This window comes from Sinohyriopsis cumingii, chromosome 2 (genome assembly GCF_028554795.1).
Source record: "Sinohyriopsis cumingii isolate HCF-2022 chromosome 2, ASM2855479v2, whole genome shotgun sequence".
Taxonomy (NCBI): Eukaryota; Metazoa; Mollusca; class Bivalvia; order Unionida; family Unionidae; genus Sinohyriopsis; species Sinohyriopsis cumingii.
The window spans coordinates 135,161,472-135,183,849 of NC_142962.1; the positions used below are offsets into that span (position 1 = coordinate 135,161,472).

General features: G+C 34.6%; 2 protein-coding genes across 5 annotated transcripts; one reads left to right on the top strand and one right to left on the bottom strand.

Annotated features, from left to right (window-relative positions):
* Positions 1–3,300: 3,300 nt before the first annotated feature.
* On the top strand, positions 3,301–8,841 carry LOC149805890 (uncharacterized). 2 transcript variants are annotated; one of them, XM_089950644.1, is made up of 3 exons: positions 3,301–3,871; positions 6,833–7,129; positions 8,531–8,841. In XM_089950644.1, the coding sequence occupies exons 1-3, from the start codon at positions 3,356–3,358 to the stop codon at positions 8,570–8,572; spliced, it is 855 nt and encodes a 284-aa protein (XP_089806770.1). In that variant the 5' UTR covers positions 3,301–3,355; the 3' UTR covers positions 8,573–8,841. The 2 variants fall into 2 exon arrangements, 1 of the variants encoding a protein (XP_089806770.1); XR_016419824.1 differs by lacking the exon at positions 3,301–3,871 and adding an exon at positions 6,001–6,157.
* A 255-nt stretch (positions 8,842–9,096) lies between these two features.
* LOC149805891 (uncharacterized) lies at positions 9,097–21,396 on the bottom strand. 3 transcript variants are annotated; one of them, XM_089950646.1, is made up of 4 exons: positions 20,473–21,246; positions 19,690–19,790; positions 18,615–18,697; positions 9,097–13,773 (listed from the first exon to the last, which is right to left on the bottom strand). In XM_089950646.1, exons 3-4 carry the CDS (start codon positions 18,690–18,692, stop codon positions 11,884–11,886), a joined length of 1,968 nt encoding a protein of 655 aa, XP_089806772.1. In that variant the 5' UTR covers positions 18,693–18,697; positions 19,690–19,790; positions 20,473–21,246; the 3' UTR covers positions 9,097–11,883. The 3 variants fall into 3 exon arrangements, with proteins under 3 accessions (XP_089806772.1, XP_089806773.1, XP_089806771.1); XM_089950647.1 differs by lacking the exons at positions 19,690–19,790; positions 20,473–21,246 and adding an exon at positions 21,272–21,396; XM_089950645.1 differs by having other exon boundaries at positions 19,690–21,246.
* Between the last annotated feature and the right edge of the window lie 982 nt (positions 21,397–22,378).

Genomic DNA, 22,378 nt, shown 5'->3' on the forward strand with positions numbered 1-22,378 from the left:
CGAAAGAGATGATAGAGGAAGAAGTAAAGAGATTAAGAGGCTTCATTAACCCACAGTATGTGAAAGTAGGAAGCTTGAAAGAAGCCATTGATCATGTCACGAGAGTCAGGTGCTTCTTAGAAGATATCTTGCAATGGACAGAGTGGTCTTTTGATAAGTGGGGAGTAGGTCAGCTCAAGAAAGCTGAAGAACTGATAAGAAATGTATTGAGAGAAGAAGTCAAGAAGATCAAAGAAACCTGGACTAAAGAGACATGTTGCCAAGAGGCGTAACATTTTTTAAGCCTAACAAAAAGTACAACACTTACATAATGCACCAATCAAAGCCATTGTTCTTTATTTCTGAATGAAATCTTCCTACACCTTAAGACCCGCCAACCTGGACTTGCGCAGTTGGTACCGTTACACCACATGGTTGAACGATAACCTCTGCCCACTGAGTTACTGTTGCTGCGGCTCACAAGCTATCGTGAGAATTCACCATTAATCTAATGCAGTGCTGTCCAACCCGCGGCCCACGGGCTGTGGCCCTCGGCTTCAAGAAAAACATTTTTCAGTGGCCCATGGTGTCAAAAAGGTTGGACAGCACTAATATAATGCCTAATTGTGTTAGAAATAGCGTTTTTCATTAGCAATTTCGCTTGCGCATGAGCAGAAGGCTAAAAGTTGTATTATATTTTTTGCGTAACGGACCCATCATTTTCGTATCGAGACAACTCTTTATTCAAAATGCCCATCTTATCGTACTTTTTGCAAAGGTTCACCTGTCTGTGTGCAGTTAAGACCGGTCTGCCTTAGATTAGAAGCCAGAAAGTCTAAAATCGGGACACAAAATCGGATTCCGACCACGGGCGAATTTTAGGTGAAAAAAAAAATCGGGTCATAAAATTAGGTTTTTCCCTCTGTATTTTATAGTGCAACTAGAACATCCAGATTATTTGGTATCATTGTAGAGCTACGTCTGTCTACCTTTCTATAATACCACCCACTTTAGTGTATCATACATGACCTTGGCGCTACATAGTTCGGCCGTAGGCTACTACATCCTGCCGCGTACACGCGTCGCCAGGGGTTAATGAGTTAACCTGACACCAGTTAAAGGTGAATGCTAAATGTTGACAATTTTAACAAAATCAGCAATGATGAAGTATGATGCAGGATTCCAAAATTTCCGATTTAATTTTTAAAAATACATTCAAAAAATAATAAAAAGACAAAAACGAACAAAACGTATATACATGTTATCTTTACTGTAATTAGGACATATATGATATAGAATTTGTACATAAGCATACATTTAGCATAATATTGTGTTCAACAGTTTTACAAGCACAACTAAAATCAGTTTTGTGCATTTATATATGAAATATCATTGAAAATAATGTCTCACTTCCAACGCACACATATTTCCATGTTGGTGTTACGTTAAGGATTTGTTTTTTTTTTTAATGTCTCTCGTGAATCTATCCATAATGCCGACAAAATGTATCGCAGGTGCCCCAAGCACAACGGGGAACTATTTTTCGGATACATTTTCAGTGATTTTTTGCGCAATCTTACAAACTCCTTTCCAATGTAATAAGAAATTAATCAAGCGTGGACTTATGTTTGTGAGCAAAGGTGGTGGATAGCAACCCGTAACAACGCAGTTCCATACCTATTTACAAGTGGTCGATCAGCCCAGTTTGATTGATAGGTCGGAACTATCCATTCAGTTCCCATTGTAAACCTATGCAAACACCATGAGATTAAAAATTCAATAACTTTTAAATTTCTGAGTACTTATAATCAAACCTGTATTTATCAGTATTTATGTATCCTGGATGACAGCTTTTATGGAAAGAAAATGATTTGAACCACGGCATTTATTGGGCCTGCATGTGTTTGAAACATGTGCTTTCGATTCTGCACTAAAGAGTCGGGTGCTAAATTCAGTAAAGAGTCTTTCAAACTCAAGACTGATAAATGACTGAAATTCCATCAATAAATCATCTTTCACCAATTTCCACACTGGATACTATTTTTCCATACCATTACTACCATGTGTCCTACAATCTTCAATTACAATCAACCACAATAAACTAAGAAAATACAACAATTGACTACATTCTTCTACAATCATCGTGAAAATATCATAATATATAGTACAGTCTAATACAATGTACCACAGTCTACTACAATCTACCACATCACAATCAACGATACTCTACACAATCAAATATGAAAATACACAATCAACCTAAATCCTCTACTATGAAGCGTGAAAATACCACAATCGATCAGTATATATACAACAATCTGCTACAGTGTATCATAGTTCACAGTCGTCTATGGAAATACCAGTCTACAAGAGGTTGACATTTTTGTTGAAAGATTTCTCAGACTATTCACGGATAAACCAGTGAATACAATTTTTATAGTGCATGGTGTCATTGTACGGAAGCCGGTTAGTGCCACGTTGAAATCAATTTTTTATCTCGTAATTACGACTTACTATCTCGTAATTACGAGTTAGCTATCTCGTAATTACGACTTACTATCTCGTAATTACGAGTTAGCTATCTCGTAATTACGACTTACTATCTCGTAATTACGAGTTAGCTATCTCGTAATTACGACTTACTATCTCGTAATTACGACTTACTATCTCGTATTTACGAGTTAGCTATCTCGTAATTACGACTTACTATCTCGTAATTACGAGTTAGCTATCTCGTAATTACGACTTACTATCTCGTAATTACGACTTACTATCTCGTATTTACGAGTTAGCTATCTCGTAATTACGACTTACTATCTCGTAATTACGAGTTAGCTATCTCGTAATTACGACTTACTATCTCGTAATTACGACTTGCTATCTCGTAATTACGACTTACTATCTCGTAATTACGACTTAGCTATCTCGTAATTACGACTTACTATCTCGTAATTACGACTTACTATCTCGTAATTACGAGTTAGCTATCTCGTAATTACGACTTACTATCTCGTAATTACGACTTACTATCTCGTAATTACGACTTACAGTGTCTTTGACTTGTGGAACCTTTATGTCATTTTGAATGGGTCGTGCAAGGTTATGCAGCTTTTATTTTCACTTGGGATTGAGTTACTCAGAAATTCTTAGTTTTCTAGTCCAGATACATGGATTATGCATTAGTATGAGAACTCTGAAACGAATACTGCGCACGATGTGTCTCTTTAGAAGAAGGTTTCATTCTGATGTATTAGAGGTAGCCCAGTTTATCGAAGAGAATATTAGTAATTCCGGTAATCAACAAGGCTATCGTTGGATGCATTTACGATGTCTTCAACACGGAATAATAGTATCAAGGGATACCGTGGGGATACTTATGCAATTACTCGACCCTGTTGGTATACAATTACGACTAAGGAGACGTCTTAGGAGACGACAATACTTTGGACAAGGACCGGATTACATTTGGCATGTCTATTCTTACGATAAACTCAAACAATATGGGCTCTGTATAAACGGATGCATTGATGGTTTTTCAAGGCAGGTTATTTGGCTAAATGTTTACATAACAAGCAGCAATCCAAAAGTAATCGCCGGCTATTATGTGGAAGCAGTGCAGATGCGTCACGGATGTCCGGCCTTAATGAGAGGTGATCGTGGCACAGAAAACGGCCATGTTGCTCAGATGCAAGATTTTATGACGGGAAAGGAAAGTTTCATTTATGGAAGAAGCACAGCCAATCAACGAATAGAAATGTTTTGGAATTTTCTGCGGAGGCAATGTTGCCAGTTCTGGATTGACACCTTGGGAATGTTGAAGGAAATCGGCCAGTTCACAGGGGATTTCATAGATATCAGCTTGATTCAGTTTTGTTTTATGGGCCTGCTTCAGGTACATTTAAATATAAATTTGTTTTGCCTCAATATTCCTCTGAAACGTGATTGGAATCTGTCATAAAATAATTTCGCGAGTAGCGGTATACCGTAATATGTATAATTAGTTTATAATTTGTGTTATCATTATTTTCACACCCACATAATTTTGACACTTTTCGAAAAAGCATTATTTCTCCTTTTTTTAAACAGCAGAAAGTGTGCAAACTACAAGTTGAATCAATTTAGTCCCACCCTTTAGAAAAAAAGTATATTTTTTTAAACAACTGCAGTTTTATCCCTTTGATGTAATCTTAAAGAAAATGATCTAAAACTTCATTCTTTCTGTCTCGTTAAAACTGATTTTAAAAGAAAAAGAAGTAAAATAATTTTCTTCATGTCTCTTTTCTCCGAGTGGAGGTTTGGAAGGATTAGAGAAGTCAAATTACAATTTGAAGATCTCGGATTGTATCACGTTGACAATTAAACAACAAATATTACAATCACAGTGACGCACAAACGGATGAACGGGTTAAAGAGGGAGATGGAGTTATCCCTTTTATATTCTTTTTTATGTGTGACAATAAATGGTGATGGATTTTTGAATGCACGTATTGGCAGTTGTGAAGAATTTGATTCATATTTATAGGTATGGGTATTGCAAATTTGAAGTAAATTAATTACAACGGCTCCTGAAAAATTAATCTTAGCAAATAAATACAATGAATAATTAAAGGTTAAATATGGAGGAAATCTTAAAAATGTAAACATTTCAGTTTTGTTGTAGAAAGTTATGTAAGACTAAAAATCCATTTCTCCTGTAAACATTCCTGCGCCCAAAATTCACGAAATTCGCCATAAAATTAATAACAAGGTACAGTTCACAACTACCGACTGCATTGCCTCCTCCCCCTCCTCCCACCCGGTCAATCAGAACCACCGCTAATATCTCTGCAAAACAAATTATGCCTTGGGTGTACGTAGCCGAAGTAATTTACCAAAAATTCGCCTGAAATTTCTTCGCAAAAGAAGAAATCCAATGTATTCAGATCGTCTCGGATCTTTTTACTACTGGATTGACTGTATGAGGTGTTACAAATGATACATTCGAAGTGGTAAGGGTGCAAGAGGAGACAGTATTTATGTACAAATTGAATGTCGCATCTTCCTGCCTAATATAAAAAATATTTAAAAATTTATACAAGAGACGTCAAAAAGGTCAATATTTTTGGATAGCTATATTAAAACATAACATATGAATATTATTCACTTGACCAGAGAAGTCAATGGCAGTTCATAGCTAAAGAAGTTTACGCACTCCAACCCCAAATTTATATCTGCATTTTTCGTGTCCGAAAGTCATTTTTGACACCATGTATTTCTCACGGTGCAAAATAGTTGCCACCCATGCCGATTTTGAGATATTCTACATGCCTTGAACCAATATGTCTACTGCTGTGGGTGGCTAGCTCTTCTTCCTGGCCGACTCTTGGTACTTCACTATCTACATGCTGCAGAGTAACTATGGGAGGCATACATGCCTTAAATCAATTTCAAGAACAACACCAGCCCCAAATGCCTAATTCACAAATATATCCATGTCTTTCATTATTAAACAATGATAGCTGAAAAAATCACACCATAGCCTTATGTTAAGACATTTCACTGGAGCCATTTTACGAAACTATCCACTGACACTTAAGGATGGTAGCTATCGACCTACATTCATGGTGTGATCGGTAGGACAGTCATACAACGTAAGACACATCACCCGAAATTTTTCTTCTTGGGTGATGGGTTTTACGGCCTAACTAACGGCGCTGTGTAGGGTGTTTTTATGTCGACTAACAGTGTAACGAAAGTAAAATTTTCAGGAGTATCAGACACAATCAATAACGACGCTTTTCTACAAAGTAGTTATAATGTTTTTGCCAGACTTTACTGACCCAGATGTCTTTACTCTAATAAATTCAAATTCACACAAAAATCTGTTTTCAAGTTTCGTTGGCCTACATTTCAGTTGACTGGAAAGCGATGAAAGCCGGGAATGCCGAAATAGGGTTAAGTAAAAATGTTATTCTTTAGCGAAACGAATAAACATATATTATGCCTATTGGAACTGTAAGTAACGTTTCGTTTCGTTTCGTTCAAGAAACATAATCACCACATGAACCTACTGAAACATGCTTCGGCATACGTCGACTGCCGTCGCATTGCAACAAATTCAAATGTATGTCAACGTAACTTGAAAATGCGTCCATTTGCAAGTGTCACATTTTCATTCTTCCAGGATAAAGACAGCACAGTAAGTATATTAATTACACATAAATTAGTGGTAGAGTGTCGATATAGGCGGCCAAGTGTGTGAGATATTCTTGAAACGTGGACTACTCGTTCACATATCAACCGACATCGGAACAGGCTATACAAGGCCGTTATTTGGATAGTAAGACATATCACAAAAACAAAAACATGTGCTATGTCTTACATTGTAGGACTAATCCGTAGGATTTACCTCGAAGATGCGAACGACCGTCTGTTGCGTATAACGTTATAGTCGAACATTCCGGCAAGCCTCTAACATTCCAGTATATAGCTTGCACGTTAATTTTAAAGTAAAAATGATGTTTGTGTAGTATACGGTCAGAAAATGGTGATCACAAACAGAAAAAGCGTATCGTCCTTCAATTTTGTTTTAATTAATAAAAGAAGAAACATGTTTTGTTTGATGATTATCGATCAGATAGAAGCGATCAAATGAATCTAAACGTTGAAAAGGTTTTCGAGAGAGAGAGAGAGAGAGAGAGAGAGAGAGAGAGAGAGAGAGAGAGTGTGTGTGTGTTCAGGCAACAAGCGGGAAAGTTGAAAATAAATATCAAGCCAGAGAAATTATGACGTTTGAATTAGTCCGTTTTCTTCTTAAAATGGGAATGGGTATTTTCCACTAAAGAAATGAAATTAACAACCGATTTCTTTGCAGAATGACATCGATAGCATGGTCCAGGTCTGGAATGTGCATCGTATAAGACCAACCAAAACCCAAAATTGCCCAAATGGCCGACCTGTTGTGATGTACAAATTACCAATGATTTATGGAACCCGGAGCTACCTCCAGTCAGTGGACGAAGACCAAATAGAAATCTGTCGAGAAGAATGTGTATTTCGAGATGAATATCCATGTGACAGAGATGTATTTAATATCTGTACTCTCTACATGGAAGAAAAGGGATGGACATCGCCTACAAATATCGACGACGCTTTGCAATTGTATTGTAATGTACGAAACATGTTACTTGTGGATTTGTTACGATAAAGGCTTTAATACTGCTGTGATTCTATGATGAGAAATATTATTTTCCTTCAGCTGATTAACACTAAATGGTCTTCAAACGAGACTTCGCTATATCTCTACTTATCCAAGTATACTTTGCTAATATACTTCTTTATTCCAATAAAAAAATGTCAAAGTTTTTGTTTCTTGTTTCCCTTTAATACAAACAGAGAGAAAAATGAGAAAGTGTGTTTAGGACAACTGCTACAAACTTTTTAATAGAACGTGAAATAAAATTTGGTAACGAACGTCATAAATGACATTTTGAAGGTTTCGCAGCAAAAAAGTTTTGGAAACTACGTCGAAAACCACAGAATTTTCATTATATAATGGGACACAAAATTCGACTGAGTTGTTATCCTGTGACTTTAAAAGTTTGCAATTGCAAGATAAATTTCGTTTTCGCACTGTAAGTTTAGAAGAACAGCATTCAACTGAAACATATTATTGGCCTGCCTCTCTCTCTCTCATATATATATATATATATATATATATATATATATATATATATATATATATATCCTAAATACGAGTTATTTTTCATCTTATTTTGAACAAATGAAATTTTAAACGAGTTTTCTGTTTGACATAAAAATAAAATATGAAGGTTGACAAAGATGGGCCAATAAAACTTGATCTGCCCCTTTATATCCTATATTCAAACCTTGACCTTCGACCTAGCATCCATCAAATTAATGGGCTCTTGCCTCTATCCATGGGTAAAGGAAGTTTAAGGTTTAAACAAAACACACAAAAAAGAAAACAACAGTAAACTCAAGTATTGTTGTGGATACACACTGTCTATGGATGGACAGACATGATAATCTGTATATGCTCTTCACACGTTTTGGAAAAAGTGGAATTTTTGTGCCTTTAACGAATAACCGAGAGTTCTGTGTGCATGTATTCTCATCTTTCTTTTGCATCAAGTATTTAAAACTATCACTTTGTGCATTAGTTTGTCCTGGATTTTGACATGTTGGTACAAGCAAATGCTCAAAAGTGGCCTAACCATGATTTCTGATTCACATTTTCCTGTTAACTTGACAAAGTAGAACACTTCAAGCCTCAAGACTTGTCAACAGTAGCTTAAAACCATGGTATTTAAACTTTTGTTGCTGTTTAGTGTCGAATTTTGAATTGTATTGAACCTTAAAGTTGAATGCATTGAGCATTAAAATGAAGTATTTGTGAAGGGTCACTTCGACCTTTCTTCTTTTCTCTTGTCCGTGTGAAGCGAGGGTAATGTTCTACCGTACTAAGTCAGAATTTACGCAGTGTGTGGATGGCTAGTATGCTTTTGAGTAACGAAGTGAGGGAATTTTACGGGTATTTTTTTCCTTTAAGGAACAGCTTTCTGGGAGAGATACAGGACAGTACGACGTCTGAAGTCCGAGAGAAAAAAAGGACGAGGTCAGAATAAAGGACTAGGAAGTCCAGGAAGGGATGAAGCGTAAAGAATAGGAAGTCCAGGAAATAGGAAGACGTTGATACACGCACGGTCAAGGGAGTAAGGTTATGAAAATCGGTCGTGGTTATTATGATGGAATAAATCCAAATTGGACACTGCTATTAAATTATGTTGACATAATTTAGATTGAATTGGAATTGCCACATTTAATTTGTTTTGATTAAATGTGTTATTTTTCCTGTCTAAAGGGCTTGTATCGTTTTATTTCCTCCCAGTATTCTTGCTCAGTTCACTATTGAAAATCTATTCTTTTTTCACTCCCAACGGGCTATAACATCGAGGGACGTCATTCTCTAGATAACGCCAGCCAAATCCAATTAACCTCCCCTCTTACTAAGAAGGCGACGTTACAGTTACAACCACCATTTAAGCACACTTTGAACAAAAAAAAACATGTACCCAATGTATGTCCATGGATAAGAATTAAAACAAAATGACAATATGATTTAAATATCTTTTATTCCCTTATTCGTCCTCTCAAAGAAATATTCTCAGTGCATCATCATTGCAACAACTATCACAACTACATGTTATCAAAACTTTTAAACTTTCAACCAAAATCTTATGTTCTAGATCACTGGCAGAATGCATGATTATTGTAGAACCATTTCTTAAACTAGTTCTCAACAGTACATGTGTGAGTGATACAAATGCACTGCCAATGTATTTCTTCATGCTCTTGCACATAAATGTCATAATGTCCATGACAAGTTTGGTGTAGACAAGAGGCTTGAGGGATATAAAGAACTGAGATGAAAATAAATATTAAACAAAATAAAGAATTAGCTCTCTTTTCAGCTTACTGTCACCACAATACTTTGTTGACACTGATGATTTAATAAAAGAATTGGCAAAATAATCACTTGAATTGAACAACTGACAGTATTCAATACCAACAACTAAAACACATAATATCTGTCTTGATATTTCTAGCAGTGAAAACTGTAAGAGTCTGGTGCATGCTGAATGGTAATAATAACATTAATGCAATGGTAATATGGTAATGAAAGTATTGAAGTATGGGTCAATTTAAAACACTATAAGAATGATCATCTCTGGAATCCAGGCAAACTAGAGTCCTTCCAGGTGTCCCATATTTAATCCAATTTATGTTTCAAATTTTGGTCAAGTATTTTCTTTTCCTTTCCTGACAACATCCTAAATGTGAAGTTGGCTGTTCCTATGAATAATCACAGATAGCAATCCAAAAGGAAGGAGAATTTTCATTGCTCATGAACCAACAAGATATCACCCAGTTTTCAACAGTACCTGTACTGATATCATTGCAATGGATCAACCTGAGTTCGATCATCAATTGCCTCTACCAAGGTTTAATAATCTCCACTATGAACATTAACTATCTGGTGGAAAATTAATTCAAACTAGAGTAATCATGATAATAAAATGTTGATTACTTTTCTATTGTTTATCTCTTTAGTATTGTGCTGATATGCCCATAAACCACAGATCTACCTACATAACTACTGGGCATACAAGAACCCCCAAAAATTAAAAAAATAAAATAAAAAAAGTAAAAAAAATGTGTAAATGAAAATACAGGTACTATAATGAGTAGATAACAACCTGAGAGTAATGCCACTGCTTTTGTTTGCCTGTTTTTTCAATTACTGTTTACTACCCACCCATAGAGTCCAGACTTTACTGGGTGAAAGTCAGATGCTCTGGGTTACTGCTAAAAGTACAAACATCATTCATGCATCTGCAATTACCTTGAAAAACCCACTACTGTTGAGACCTTACATAGAAATCATGCTACCTGCATGCAGTCTAATAATCTAATTGTTATATTCATAAGCAATACACAGTTAACCTGTTGGGCCTAACCCATCATAATACATGAATTGTAATCAGGCATGTGGATAGTTTACCAATGAATAAACATATTTATCACTAATTTAAAGAGATGATCAGAAAGGGCCCTCTGTGCAGGCTAAGACGTACATAGCATAGAGAAAGCTCATGTATTCATAACCAAGATATAAATATTTAACACATCACTGAAGCATAAAATGAAGGTCACAGTGATTTTTGATAATAAAGGTGAACTTCTAACAGAGAAGCATGCAATTATAATGTTTCATGATCTTATCATAAACAGCATCCAATAAATGAACTTGAAGCACCAAATTTCACAAAATGAACTAGAAACACAGAATGAACTAGAAACACAAAATGAACTTGAAACACAAAATTGCAAAACAATCACTAAAGCATGAAATATTTGTTACAGAAGACCTGTTTGCAACAAGTATGTATTATTTATTTAACAAGATGCATCCAGTCATCAAATGTATTGAATTTGGATAGAACACTATGTATGTAGCATGAGAAAAAAACCCAACCCAACACGATAATGAGCTTGACATAAAAACTTCAATTTAAACCAGTTAAATGGGAAAACTGAACCAAAGTCTGTGAAGCATTCAATATGGATTGCAGTGACCTACCTTATGTTATGATTGTGTAATACTCATCAAGATGCATCATCTCAAAATGTTTCATTTTTAAAGGAGTGACAGTATGAATACATAAGATAAAAAGCTATGTGGTCACGAGTTGACTTTAAATGCAAAATTCTTAAACGATGCAAGTAACATGTGAAATAAAGGACACATTGGCCTCCTTTAGTAGTTTGGGTTTGGTATTATCAGAAATGCATACTATCATACTGTCGCATGATTCTAACATTAGCGAACTTTAGAAATAAACTTCCAACAATACCTTTGACCAAAATCTGTGAAATGTTATGTGTGACACACAGTGTCCTAATTTTAAAAGGTGTGTGTAGTGCTTGTCAAGATGGATCCACTCTTACACTCTTCAAGTTACATGACTCCATAAACAATATTGAAAAATGTTGTCAGAACTGCATGCAAAATCTTTACAAACAATGTCCATCTATTATTATACATGAGTGTAGAAAGTAGCTTCCATAACACCACCCGATGGGGGCAAAGGCTATGAAACCCACTCCTAGTGTGATAAGACTGGTCAGAATGACAAATGAAACCCACTCCTAGTGTGATAAGACTGGTCAGAATGACAAATGAAACCCACTTCTAGTGTGATAAGACTAGTCAGAATGACAAATGAAACCCACTCCTAGTGTGATAAGACTGGTCAGAATGACAAATGAAACCCACTCCTAGTGTGATAAGACTAGTCAGAATGACAAACGGAATATTCTGATCATTGATTGTGACAAAACTTAAATTATGTCCATGATCCAGATGTTGCTTTCTAGGACACTGTCAAATTCAGATCTAAATTCCATAAAAGTATCATAATAATCACCAATTTGAAGGACACAACCGCAAGTATGCCCTATTGGCCTTCTTGATAAGCCAGCCATATTGACAAATTCTACAGCTATTCTGGGCACTGTAATGAGGTCAGACCCTGTGCAGAAGCGAAGGAAAAGACACAAAGCTTTCAAATCAAGTTCTCTGACATATCTCTTCAGATATTTTGAAACTTCATTTGTTTGGGCATTCAGAGATTCTGGAATCTGAAGCATCTGTACAACTTTTCTGTTACTCGGAATCAGGGTCAAGTATACATCAATGAGATTATCAGTGCTGATGCAGAGTCCCTTCAGGATGTCTCGCCAGCAGTCACATACATACATAGACATTTGAATCATCTCCTTATGTGCTATTCCCAAAAGGACAGCCTTAAAATTTTCCCCACTGACCTTAGTCCGGCATTCATGGGCATCCAGAGCATCCAACAAGTCTTCAAGACCAACTGAAGAGAAGTCAGCAAATCCCTTTTCGAAAACATCTCTATCTGGCAGTGAGATAAACTGATAAAAATCCTCTAAAAGCTCATTATTGGTAATATCAGTATCCAGAAAGAGACAGTGCTTCATGAATGTCTTTGCAAGTTTTATTGGCCAGTATCCAACATTTTGCCATCCATATGCAAGCAAACGCCCAATTGCCTTCCATTCTTCCATTCCAAAATCATGCCGCAGACTTGGAACCTTCACATCTCTGCCAACGGTGCACTTACAATAAAACTCTGTCCAAAATTCAGTAAACAAATCCCTCAAAACACCCCCTGTATCTTCTGCTCTTTCTTTCTCTCCATTTGCCAAAATGCGGGTGATGATAAGATGTCTATTTAAAATACTGGGATCTTTAAAGTAATTACACAGTTCTTGAAATGCAAAGGCACCTCTGTGAATGTCTATTTGTAAGGGTTCAGCAGGAATGAGTGGAGGAATATATGGCAGAGTATCATCGATATCACGAGCAACATTTGGTGAACTGGTATTCTTAAAGAAAATCTCAGTTTCTGAATCATCTAGAAAACAAGATATAGAATGGCCAAAATGATCATCTTGAATATTTGTCAAGGGTTCAGTCTCATTCTTTTCTTGCATTCTGAGTCCTTGTGTTTTGTCAAACTCTGTGTGTGGTTTATCTACAGGTTCAGCCAGAGTAGGTATTTGCCTCATCCCGTTGATGCTTTTATATTGTGGTGGAGGATTCTTTTGCTTTGATGCAAGATAAAACCTAAGTATATTCATCCCTGTCCTGTCATACATCTCGCCGACAGTTTCTTTGCATTCTGTCTTTTCCTCAGAAAAATCTCTGATTTCAAAATCAAAGTCCTCTATCAATCCATTGGGGGAAGTTCCGTTAGGGAAAAATAAGGACTTTGCCACCTCTTCAACTTCTTTAATAGTGGACTCTTTACATATATCTACTCTACGGGTACTTCCCCCACGTTTCTTTCGTACCTGTCGGTACATCTGGGTACTGGTATCAAAATGCAACCATCCTATTTCTATCTTCCTGCTTCCTTTTTGTGCATTTTTATTACCAGTTAAAATACCTCTCCTGACTTTAGTGATTAATGAACTTTCCCCATCTGAATCTGACCCTTCTGAAGTATGGATTGCTCTCCTGAATAGCAGTTTTTTCCTCAAGGAGTTGAGTATTTGGTTTTTTCTTGTTTTTTTAGCAAACAAGTCTCCTTTGGATGCTGTCACAGATTTGCAAAATTCTTTAACAGCAACCCTGTCACCTATATGGGGCAGATATTTGGTCAGTGTTGTGTCATCTGCAACCTCAATAACGTACCTGTCAAGCTGAAAAACAAAAGCTCTGTAAGTGAAGATACAACTCTATGGTTTTAAACTAGTGGAAAGAAGCAACAAATAAAAATCAAGAAATAAATTTATTTCTCTAAGTTACCAACAGATAAATCTATTTCAATAAGTTACTAAGTGTAAATTCAAGAGGAACTGATAGTATTGTGAATTAAATATCAAATAATTCTAAACGTTCTAACACAAGTCCAAAAGTATATAGTGTTCTGAATGAAATCCAATACTGAATATGCTGATGTACCAAAAGTGCTGAATAGGTTTATGAACTAAGTCTTAATGATATAATCCAGAATGGCTTTCAATGAATTGTTATGTATATTTAATTTGTATTGTGTGCTAACATTTCTCCAAGATTACATGCTATGTACATCATTTGTGTGATTGACCTTGGTCAGGGATTGAGTTTTGGTGTCTTGATATTCTGGATACCACATAGTACACAGCTAATATTTATCTATGATTTTAGATTTATACATTAAGATCATTATTAATTGGAGGTTAACATTGTTGCATACATTGAGTTTAAGGTCTACTTTTTAAATAGTTTAAATAGAAATGAAGAATGTTCTAGAAGCAAGTCATTTATGAATTTGTTGTGAAGTTTATCATGTCATAGCTTTTGCTAATGATGTTGTTTTCTTCAAAATTACTTATTCATACCATAACATCCAAAATGGAATCAGTCTTATTGTTGTGTTCAGTTTTTAATTTGAGAGGATTTATTCATTTAAATTATTCACTGAAATTACAACGTGCTTTGATTTTTGGACTAAATCACTGTTTTGGAATTACTGTCAATTCATTCAAGGACAATTTTGATTATATTGTTATGATACATCAGAACTGTTGGCACATCAGCACATTCGATACTGGCATATCAGCACTTTAAAAATGAATTCATACAGAACACCACTGGAATTTTTTTGGAATACTCAATACTTTTGGAGTTATGTTAAAAATGTCAGGACTATTTGGGAATTAATTCACAAAACTAAGTTCTTTTTAAACTTTTACTTTGTATTTAATGGAAATAAATTATTTGTTTAATTTCACAAAAAATGTTTTTTTTCTCACTCTTTTCTGTTTCTTAAATTAAGACCAGAGTTGTAACAGAATTTACAATAATCACAATATAGTGTTTTAGCCCATAGTCATCGAACACATTGTAATTCCAATGAATAATTTAAATAAATGATTCTTCCAAATTATACTGAACACAAAATGTAATGATTTCACAATGGGAACTTAAAACAGGAATGAATAATTTAGTTTACCACAAACTTATACAATTTCACTTGACCTAAGACACAATAAAATGACCTGGATGAAGCTCACAAGTTCTCTTCCAGAATATTCTAAGTTTGTAAAAAAAGATTAGGCCTTAAATTCAGTTTTAAGTAAAAATCGTTTAAACAAATAAGACGATAATCAGGTGAGCAAAACCTACTCTACCCTCAATCAAGGACAAAGGTCAAGTACACAATTTAAACTAAATATACATCATAGTGACATATAGCAATGATAAGAAATTAAACATGATTACATTAAAGAACTAACATTTCACAAGGGTGATAATTACTTCTGATTAAAATTACACTGCATGTTAGTCCCTATAATTCCTTAATATATTTTAAAATTTATGAATTTAAAATAATGTAACATAATCAAATTTAAGTGTACAAGTTCCAGTCCAAGAACCCAAGTTATCATTTTATTCACACCAGAAAATGGAACATTTACATACAGACTATTTTAACAATAACTACACATGTATAAATTACTTGTAAAATGGTGCTTTGAATATTGTATTTACTTCAACAAGAAAAGAAAGAAGTCCTCCATCCCATAATACAAAATAAATCAATTTTAATAAACACAGTGTGCATCATAACAGTAGTGTAAAATATACTTGTCTATGTGTTGATATCAATACTTTACAACAGCTGATTTCTCAATTTAGAACCAAAACACAAAAACTTTGAAACACTTGTAATAAGGACTTATCTTCTGACTAGACATTAGATTTGTACATTTATCCACTGAAGGATTCATCTAACACATTTCATTAAGATATTTCCAGCTTAAAGTAGTATAAAAAAATGAACAGTATATATGAGTTTGAAAGATCTTGTAAAAGATATCTCTGTGAATAATGTCAGTGTTGGTGAATGTAGTCAACACCCACTGAGTACACTTTATATGTTCAAATATGTAAAGTACTGGACTAAAATTATAAATATGTATACAAGTAGATATCCTTTCCAAAGTTACATTATGTTAAAGAATTTGAATGATGTCAGCAAAATCACAGGAGTCAATAAGGTTAACAATGACTTATTTTCTCATGGCATGGCTATGCATGGATAGATATTATAAACAGGACAAGTCATTACTGGAAATTCAAAACTGTTTCAAATCAAAAGTCCCTTTCATTTTCAGAAGATATACTTGCATTATTTTCAATGTTCTATGCACAGCTTAAACATTGAAAGAGGAAGACATAATAAAACTGAGTTTGCAAACTATGTCTTTAAAATAAGTAGCAAGTGTGTAGAAGATGAATACCATTTTCGATGAATATGGGCTTCTTAAATTGTTTAATATATTGTTCTGATTTTCATATAGATCTGTTTGGCTTTGATAATATGGGACCAAACTTATCAACCATTTGAATTTGATATTTTGACTCTGAACCTCAGTAAGGTCCATATTCCCATTCATCCCTAGTCCCCATGGTAAATTTATGCCCCAAAACATGATAAATGCTGAACAGAAACAGAAGATATAGCCAATTACAAACCTTTGAAAAGAATGCACAATAAAGAAAATAAATTTAAAAAATCCAAAATCATTAAAACTGTTCTATATTGGTTTTGTTCTGTAATATATTGGTACATTGTATATATACTTTGGAGTGTAAAGTCTAACACTAACCTAGCTTCTCAAAACCCAAAATATAACTTAGGTATGTAAACATAATACAACCTCACTCCTCAAATCTCATAAATGTAACCAATGAATGGAAATGCAAGATAACATAACTTATCACAAGTCTAAAAATAACCTATGTATGGAAATGCAAGACAGTATAACTTCTCAAAACTCATAAATACAATTATAATACAAATATAATCTGAGGAAATGCAAGTTAGCTTCACTTCCTGAAACTCACAAGTTAGTATAACCAACGTGTGGAAACAGAAGATAACCTCACTTGTACCAACTTGTATATATAGGCCCTTTCCACAGTATTTACCTACGGCCTATTTGTGCTTGTTCTGTCTTCCATGCAAACTTTTGCTTCAAGTCAGACAACTTTGTGTTGACAACAACAGCATATTTATGTGTAAACATTTCATACCTGTTACCTTAACATCTAACCTCTTTATTAGCTGAAAATGTTCTCAGTGTGCTGCATGTTTGGATTGTTCCAAGACAATCCATAAAAAGAAAAGACGTTGCTGCACATAAGAGAGCGTTTACTCTTCATTGTAAAAGATTTTTGAAAGAAAGTCAATTGTCTCAAGCAATTAAAAACAGAAAGGATACATTTTGAAGTATAATCGAATTACAATAAAGGTGAAAAAGACACCTACCACCATCAGCTGCAAGTTTATTACTGTCTTTTTCTAAGTACTTAAGATCACTGACACTTGATAAAACTTTCATCTTTAGCCCAAAAATGTGTCTCTGATATTACTGTCTCCTTCAGTTTAGCTCCATGAAATATTAAATATACTGTATTAAACTGAATGCTAATCCAACATTTATCCATGTGGGCAAACCCTGAGCTTGCTGAATGTTATCATTATGATCTTTGTTAAATACATATATACATATTTTTTCCAGTAGTGCATTTAAATTAGAAACTGGGACTGATGAACAGATGAAAATATGGGTCAATGCAAAGATGGAAGGACAGACAGGTCTAATTTAATGACATATTCTGAAAAACACTGGGACATACATTGCAAAATCCAGTAATAGCCGACAAAATAATCTGATCATCTACATATAAGTCAATTACAAATAACCAAACCAAAATAAGTTTGCCGATTGCAAATGGCTTTGCTTGACCTTTGCTTAATCTTCCTCATGAAGTTTTTGACAATGCAAAAAATTGTAATTCCTTAAAAGTTGAAAGTTTTGCAAAAGAGAAGAGAAAATAATTCACATACTGGTAACAGTCCCAACATCTTATCACATCATTAAATATGCTAGCTGGATTTAATTTGAAATAGCCTAAGATTTTCACACAACCTTGCTAAAATTTTAGCTTCTTCAGAAGACAAATGAAAGCACGAACAGACTGGACAAACGAAGATGCCACCATTGCAAGTAGTGATGACAGAACAAAACAAAGAGTGACAGCCTGAAAATCTAAAGAGCTCATCTACATATGGATACAAATTATCAAACTATGTTTTGGTTTTTGGACAATCTTACTGACAAACTCCTCAGGATGAAAGACAGAACTGTAGACAGATATTCAGATGCACAGTCGGATATTCAAATGGACATGACAAAATTAACATGCTCTTGCTGTTATCAGTGTGGCATAAAGGAAATAAAGAAAATGATTTGTACCAACCTCACTAAATTTGCATACCCTGGTGAAAATCTATGTGAACACATAGCACCTTGCAAATACAACTGTGTGTATTTTGTGACATCTACAAACATATACACAATCTGCAAAATTTTGTGCATAACAATAGGGTACATTTGTAGAATCTCTGATTCAAATGTGTTGCTGCTATGAATTCTTCATATTATTTTTCTTCTCCATCATGTATGATAGGATATATAAAATGACAAACCTTATCCTCTCCCATTTTCTTCACAGTTTCTTCACTGATGCCCCTGTTGCAAAGAAACTGTCTTAGTTCTTCATCCATAATGTCTGGAAGGAATGGCAATACATGTATATGTATTTCTCAAAACAGATATTTAAAAAGAAATATGCACATTATTGCATACGCTATTGGGTCATCTAAGATACACAGCTTATATGCAGGGATGTCATTTCAATTAATTTTTTTGGGGGGGGAACTTGATGGGTTTGTTAATTTTTGTATATAGGCTACAGCAATTTTACAGCACATGCAAATTCGGGGGGGTGGCATCCCTCCCCTCCGAAGTCCCTGCTTATATGTGGTCTGACAATTAAGACGATGCATTGACAAAAGTCTAGAGTCAAGACTTAACAGCTTTATTATACATGAATGCTGATATATTCCTACTGATATAGTTCTCGCTAGACACAGTAAAAGTGTAACTCTTGCCATGGGTTGATGCTGCCTTCTACGCATGTGTCAACAGTTTGAAAAAAGGGTGAACTGTCAATGGATATATAGGTGTTCTGTTTGAACAGGGATTAATATAGAAAATGTGAGTGTTCTGAAGGATTTAATGGTACAAGTGCAAAGAAGAGGGATTTTACTTACCATCCGCACAGGGGCTCATATCGTTGTTTACAACTGACCTGTCATACATGCACTATATAATAGTTATTTACAATTGATCTGTCATACATGTACTATATAATAGTTATTATATAGTACATGTATGAAAGGTCAACTGTAAACAACAACATGAGCCCCTGTGGTGTAAGCAACGTGTCAAATCAAACTTAGCTGTAGTAGTGTCTTGCTAGAACGCAATTTTAAAATTTGACCTTTCCCATTTTTAATTTTTAAATGAAGATCTGATATTGTGTTAATATCACAAGGAAAATGATAATCACTTTCCCACTATATTATTGTACATAATCTAAAATGTGTGTGTGTGCACGCGCATGCGTGCATGTGTGTGTGTGTGTGTGTGTGTGTGTATGTGAGTGATAGATGGTGTAAAGGTAATGTCAGTAATAGGACCGGTATGCGGAGAACTCACCCCATGGAGAACTCGCCCTGGGAGAACTCGATCCATCGTATCTGGAGAACTCGCCCCAGAGTGGTTGGAGAAGTCACCCCAAAACTTGTCACCCAGACAATCTTTTTATAACAGAATTAAATCATCTATTACATGATTCATATTTAGATTTGTATATATATGCAATCACAAAAGAGATATTAACTGGTAATCATAAAAAGCAATATCATAGTAATATTTCTAAGGATGAAATTAAGTCTTAATATAATCTAAAGAATGACAACAGTATAGTGATTAAAAAGGATGATAAGTCAAACACTATTATTATTATGAATCAAGATGATTATGTTAAAGAAGATGAACGTCAATTAAATGATTAAAAATACTACAAACATATTATCAAAGACCCATCAATAGAAATTAATTAAAAAATTTCAACATGCATTAATGAGATCGCTAAAAATAATTCCGTATATGAGGAATTTATACTTTCCCTCTTAACATATGTACACCTCAGTTCTACATATTACCCAAAACTCATAAAATAAAGTCATCTCAGGGGTTATTAGGTTGGAACCCTTTCATATATAAAACTGCTGGCATCACACGATGTTTACATCCTCTATTTTTCCAAATAAAATGCATCTAATGATTTGAAGAGCAGAGCAAAAGGGACAGATAACACTTATTTTTCGTTAAGTACAGAAGCGGAGTTGATCAAATGTAAAAGTTGAAAAATTGCAAATTTTATACATTTAATAAGTTATTAAGTTGAAGAAAAACAACAATAAATAAAGCCTTAACCATTTTGCGACATCTCAGAATTACTATACATCATCATTGGGCGACTTCTTCAGGCGAAGTGGGGCGACTTCTCCGACCACCACGGGGCGACTTCTCCTCTGACACCTGGAATGAGTTCTCCCAGGGCGAGTTCTCCATGGCATGGGGCGAGTTCTCCGTTATTCATAGGACCGAGTTAGGAATGGGTGGATGACATTTGTTTTCATGTTGAGAAATTAAACGATGATATTTATTAAAATAAAAACAATAACATTTTTGTATAAGAAAATAAGATGCCTGATTCACATTACTGTAGGACACACGGTACTAATTATACGGAAGAACTGTGAACCAGTCTAGAAATGGGTGAAGAAATAATAGAGTATTTACAGGTTTGGTGGTCCATAATTGGTTAATAATGAAAATTAAAATTGTAGGAAAAATATCTTTTGAGAGCTTATCCTATATGTAATGTAAAAAAAATATTGACAAATTTCTACTGATGCAATTTTAGCATTTTTACAGGCTTGACTCAGGAGTACTCAATACTGAAAGTAGCACCTGATTCATTTGGTGCAGAATCAATAACACGTGTTTCATGCACATGTATGTAAACAAATTGCCGCGGGTCATATGGTGTTCTCCACACATAAGCTTGCACCAAGGTTAGATGTGCACGAAAAATTATAGGTGTCATTATCAGCACCCATACATTTTAAGTTATTGAATTTTGAATATGATAGTGTTTCCATATGTTTACCATTGGAGTGGAATTAGTACCGTGAGTCCTGTAAAGAAAACGTATACCATACGTGCTTACCGCTGTATCCGCATTAAGTAGAAGGTACAAGAAAATGCAATTTTCAACTATTTGCAAATGGTGCAGCAGCTATCTGTTACAATTTACAGATGGCATAGGCGGTTCTACGTACGCTTTTTAAACTCTGAAAATGGTATTGGGATATAAGATATGTTTAGGTTCGAAAATTGAACTGATGAAGTATTACAGAACTTCAATATTATTTTTAAAGCAATTTTGTTACGGTTGTTCTTGTCATTAAAACTATATCAATTATCATGATTTAATCGATAAAGAAATGAATCAATCATTAAACAAAATTAATTTACTTGCTATGTACATTCCCATGAACCTACAAAAAATTAAAAAATTCTCTTTCTAAAAGTTGGCGTTCTCGCTCACACACACACACACACATACACACACACACACGTGTATTAGATTATACATATAAAAGTTAGTCATGACTACTTAGGTGATATTTTTTTTTAAATTAATGCTCACACATACTTCGTATATTTATAACATCATTTCAAAGTGGTGGAAGATAAATTTCGATCCATCGTATATATCCAAAGAAAAACGGGACGTCTTATTAAGGTCGTTCACCTCCTCTGCTGCTATATTTAGCAGTCTTTTATCCAAAGTTTTTATTAATTTAATGATATCCATGTTTCCGCTGCACCAAGTTTGATGAATATTTCTTAAGGTATGTTTATCAACACCGTTAAAAACAACTAATACGTTACAATTATTTCTGATGACTTTCCGAATTTGTGTATATCTTTGAGTAACATAAATTACATCAATGTTTTTTATGCCTACCTCGAGAAAATATTCGAGCGGTATTTGTTTGTTTGTCAATCATAACATCATCATACACCACTAAATTATTCATAAAATCCTCTAACTCATGTACAGATGGTGCTTCATCAATATCAGTAATAAAATTAATAACATCATCACCGTCTTCATTTAACAATTTCGCGTTTTCATCAAAATTTGTATGCACATCATAACACCGCTGAGCATCAACGGACGGTGCTACGAAATATAGTTTATCCCACTATAACCATCTCATTATTAAATTAAGTAATAATTGAGTTTTGCCAGACACAGATGGACCTA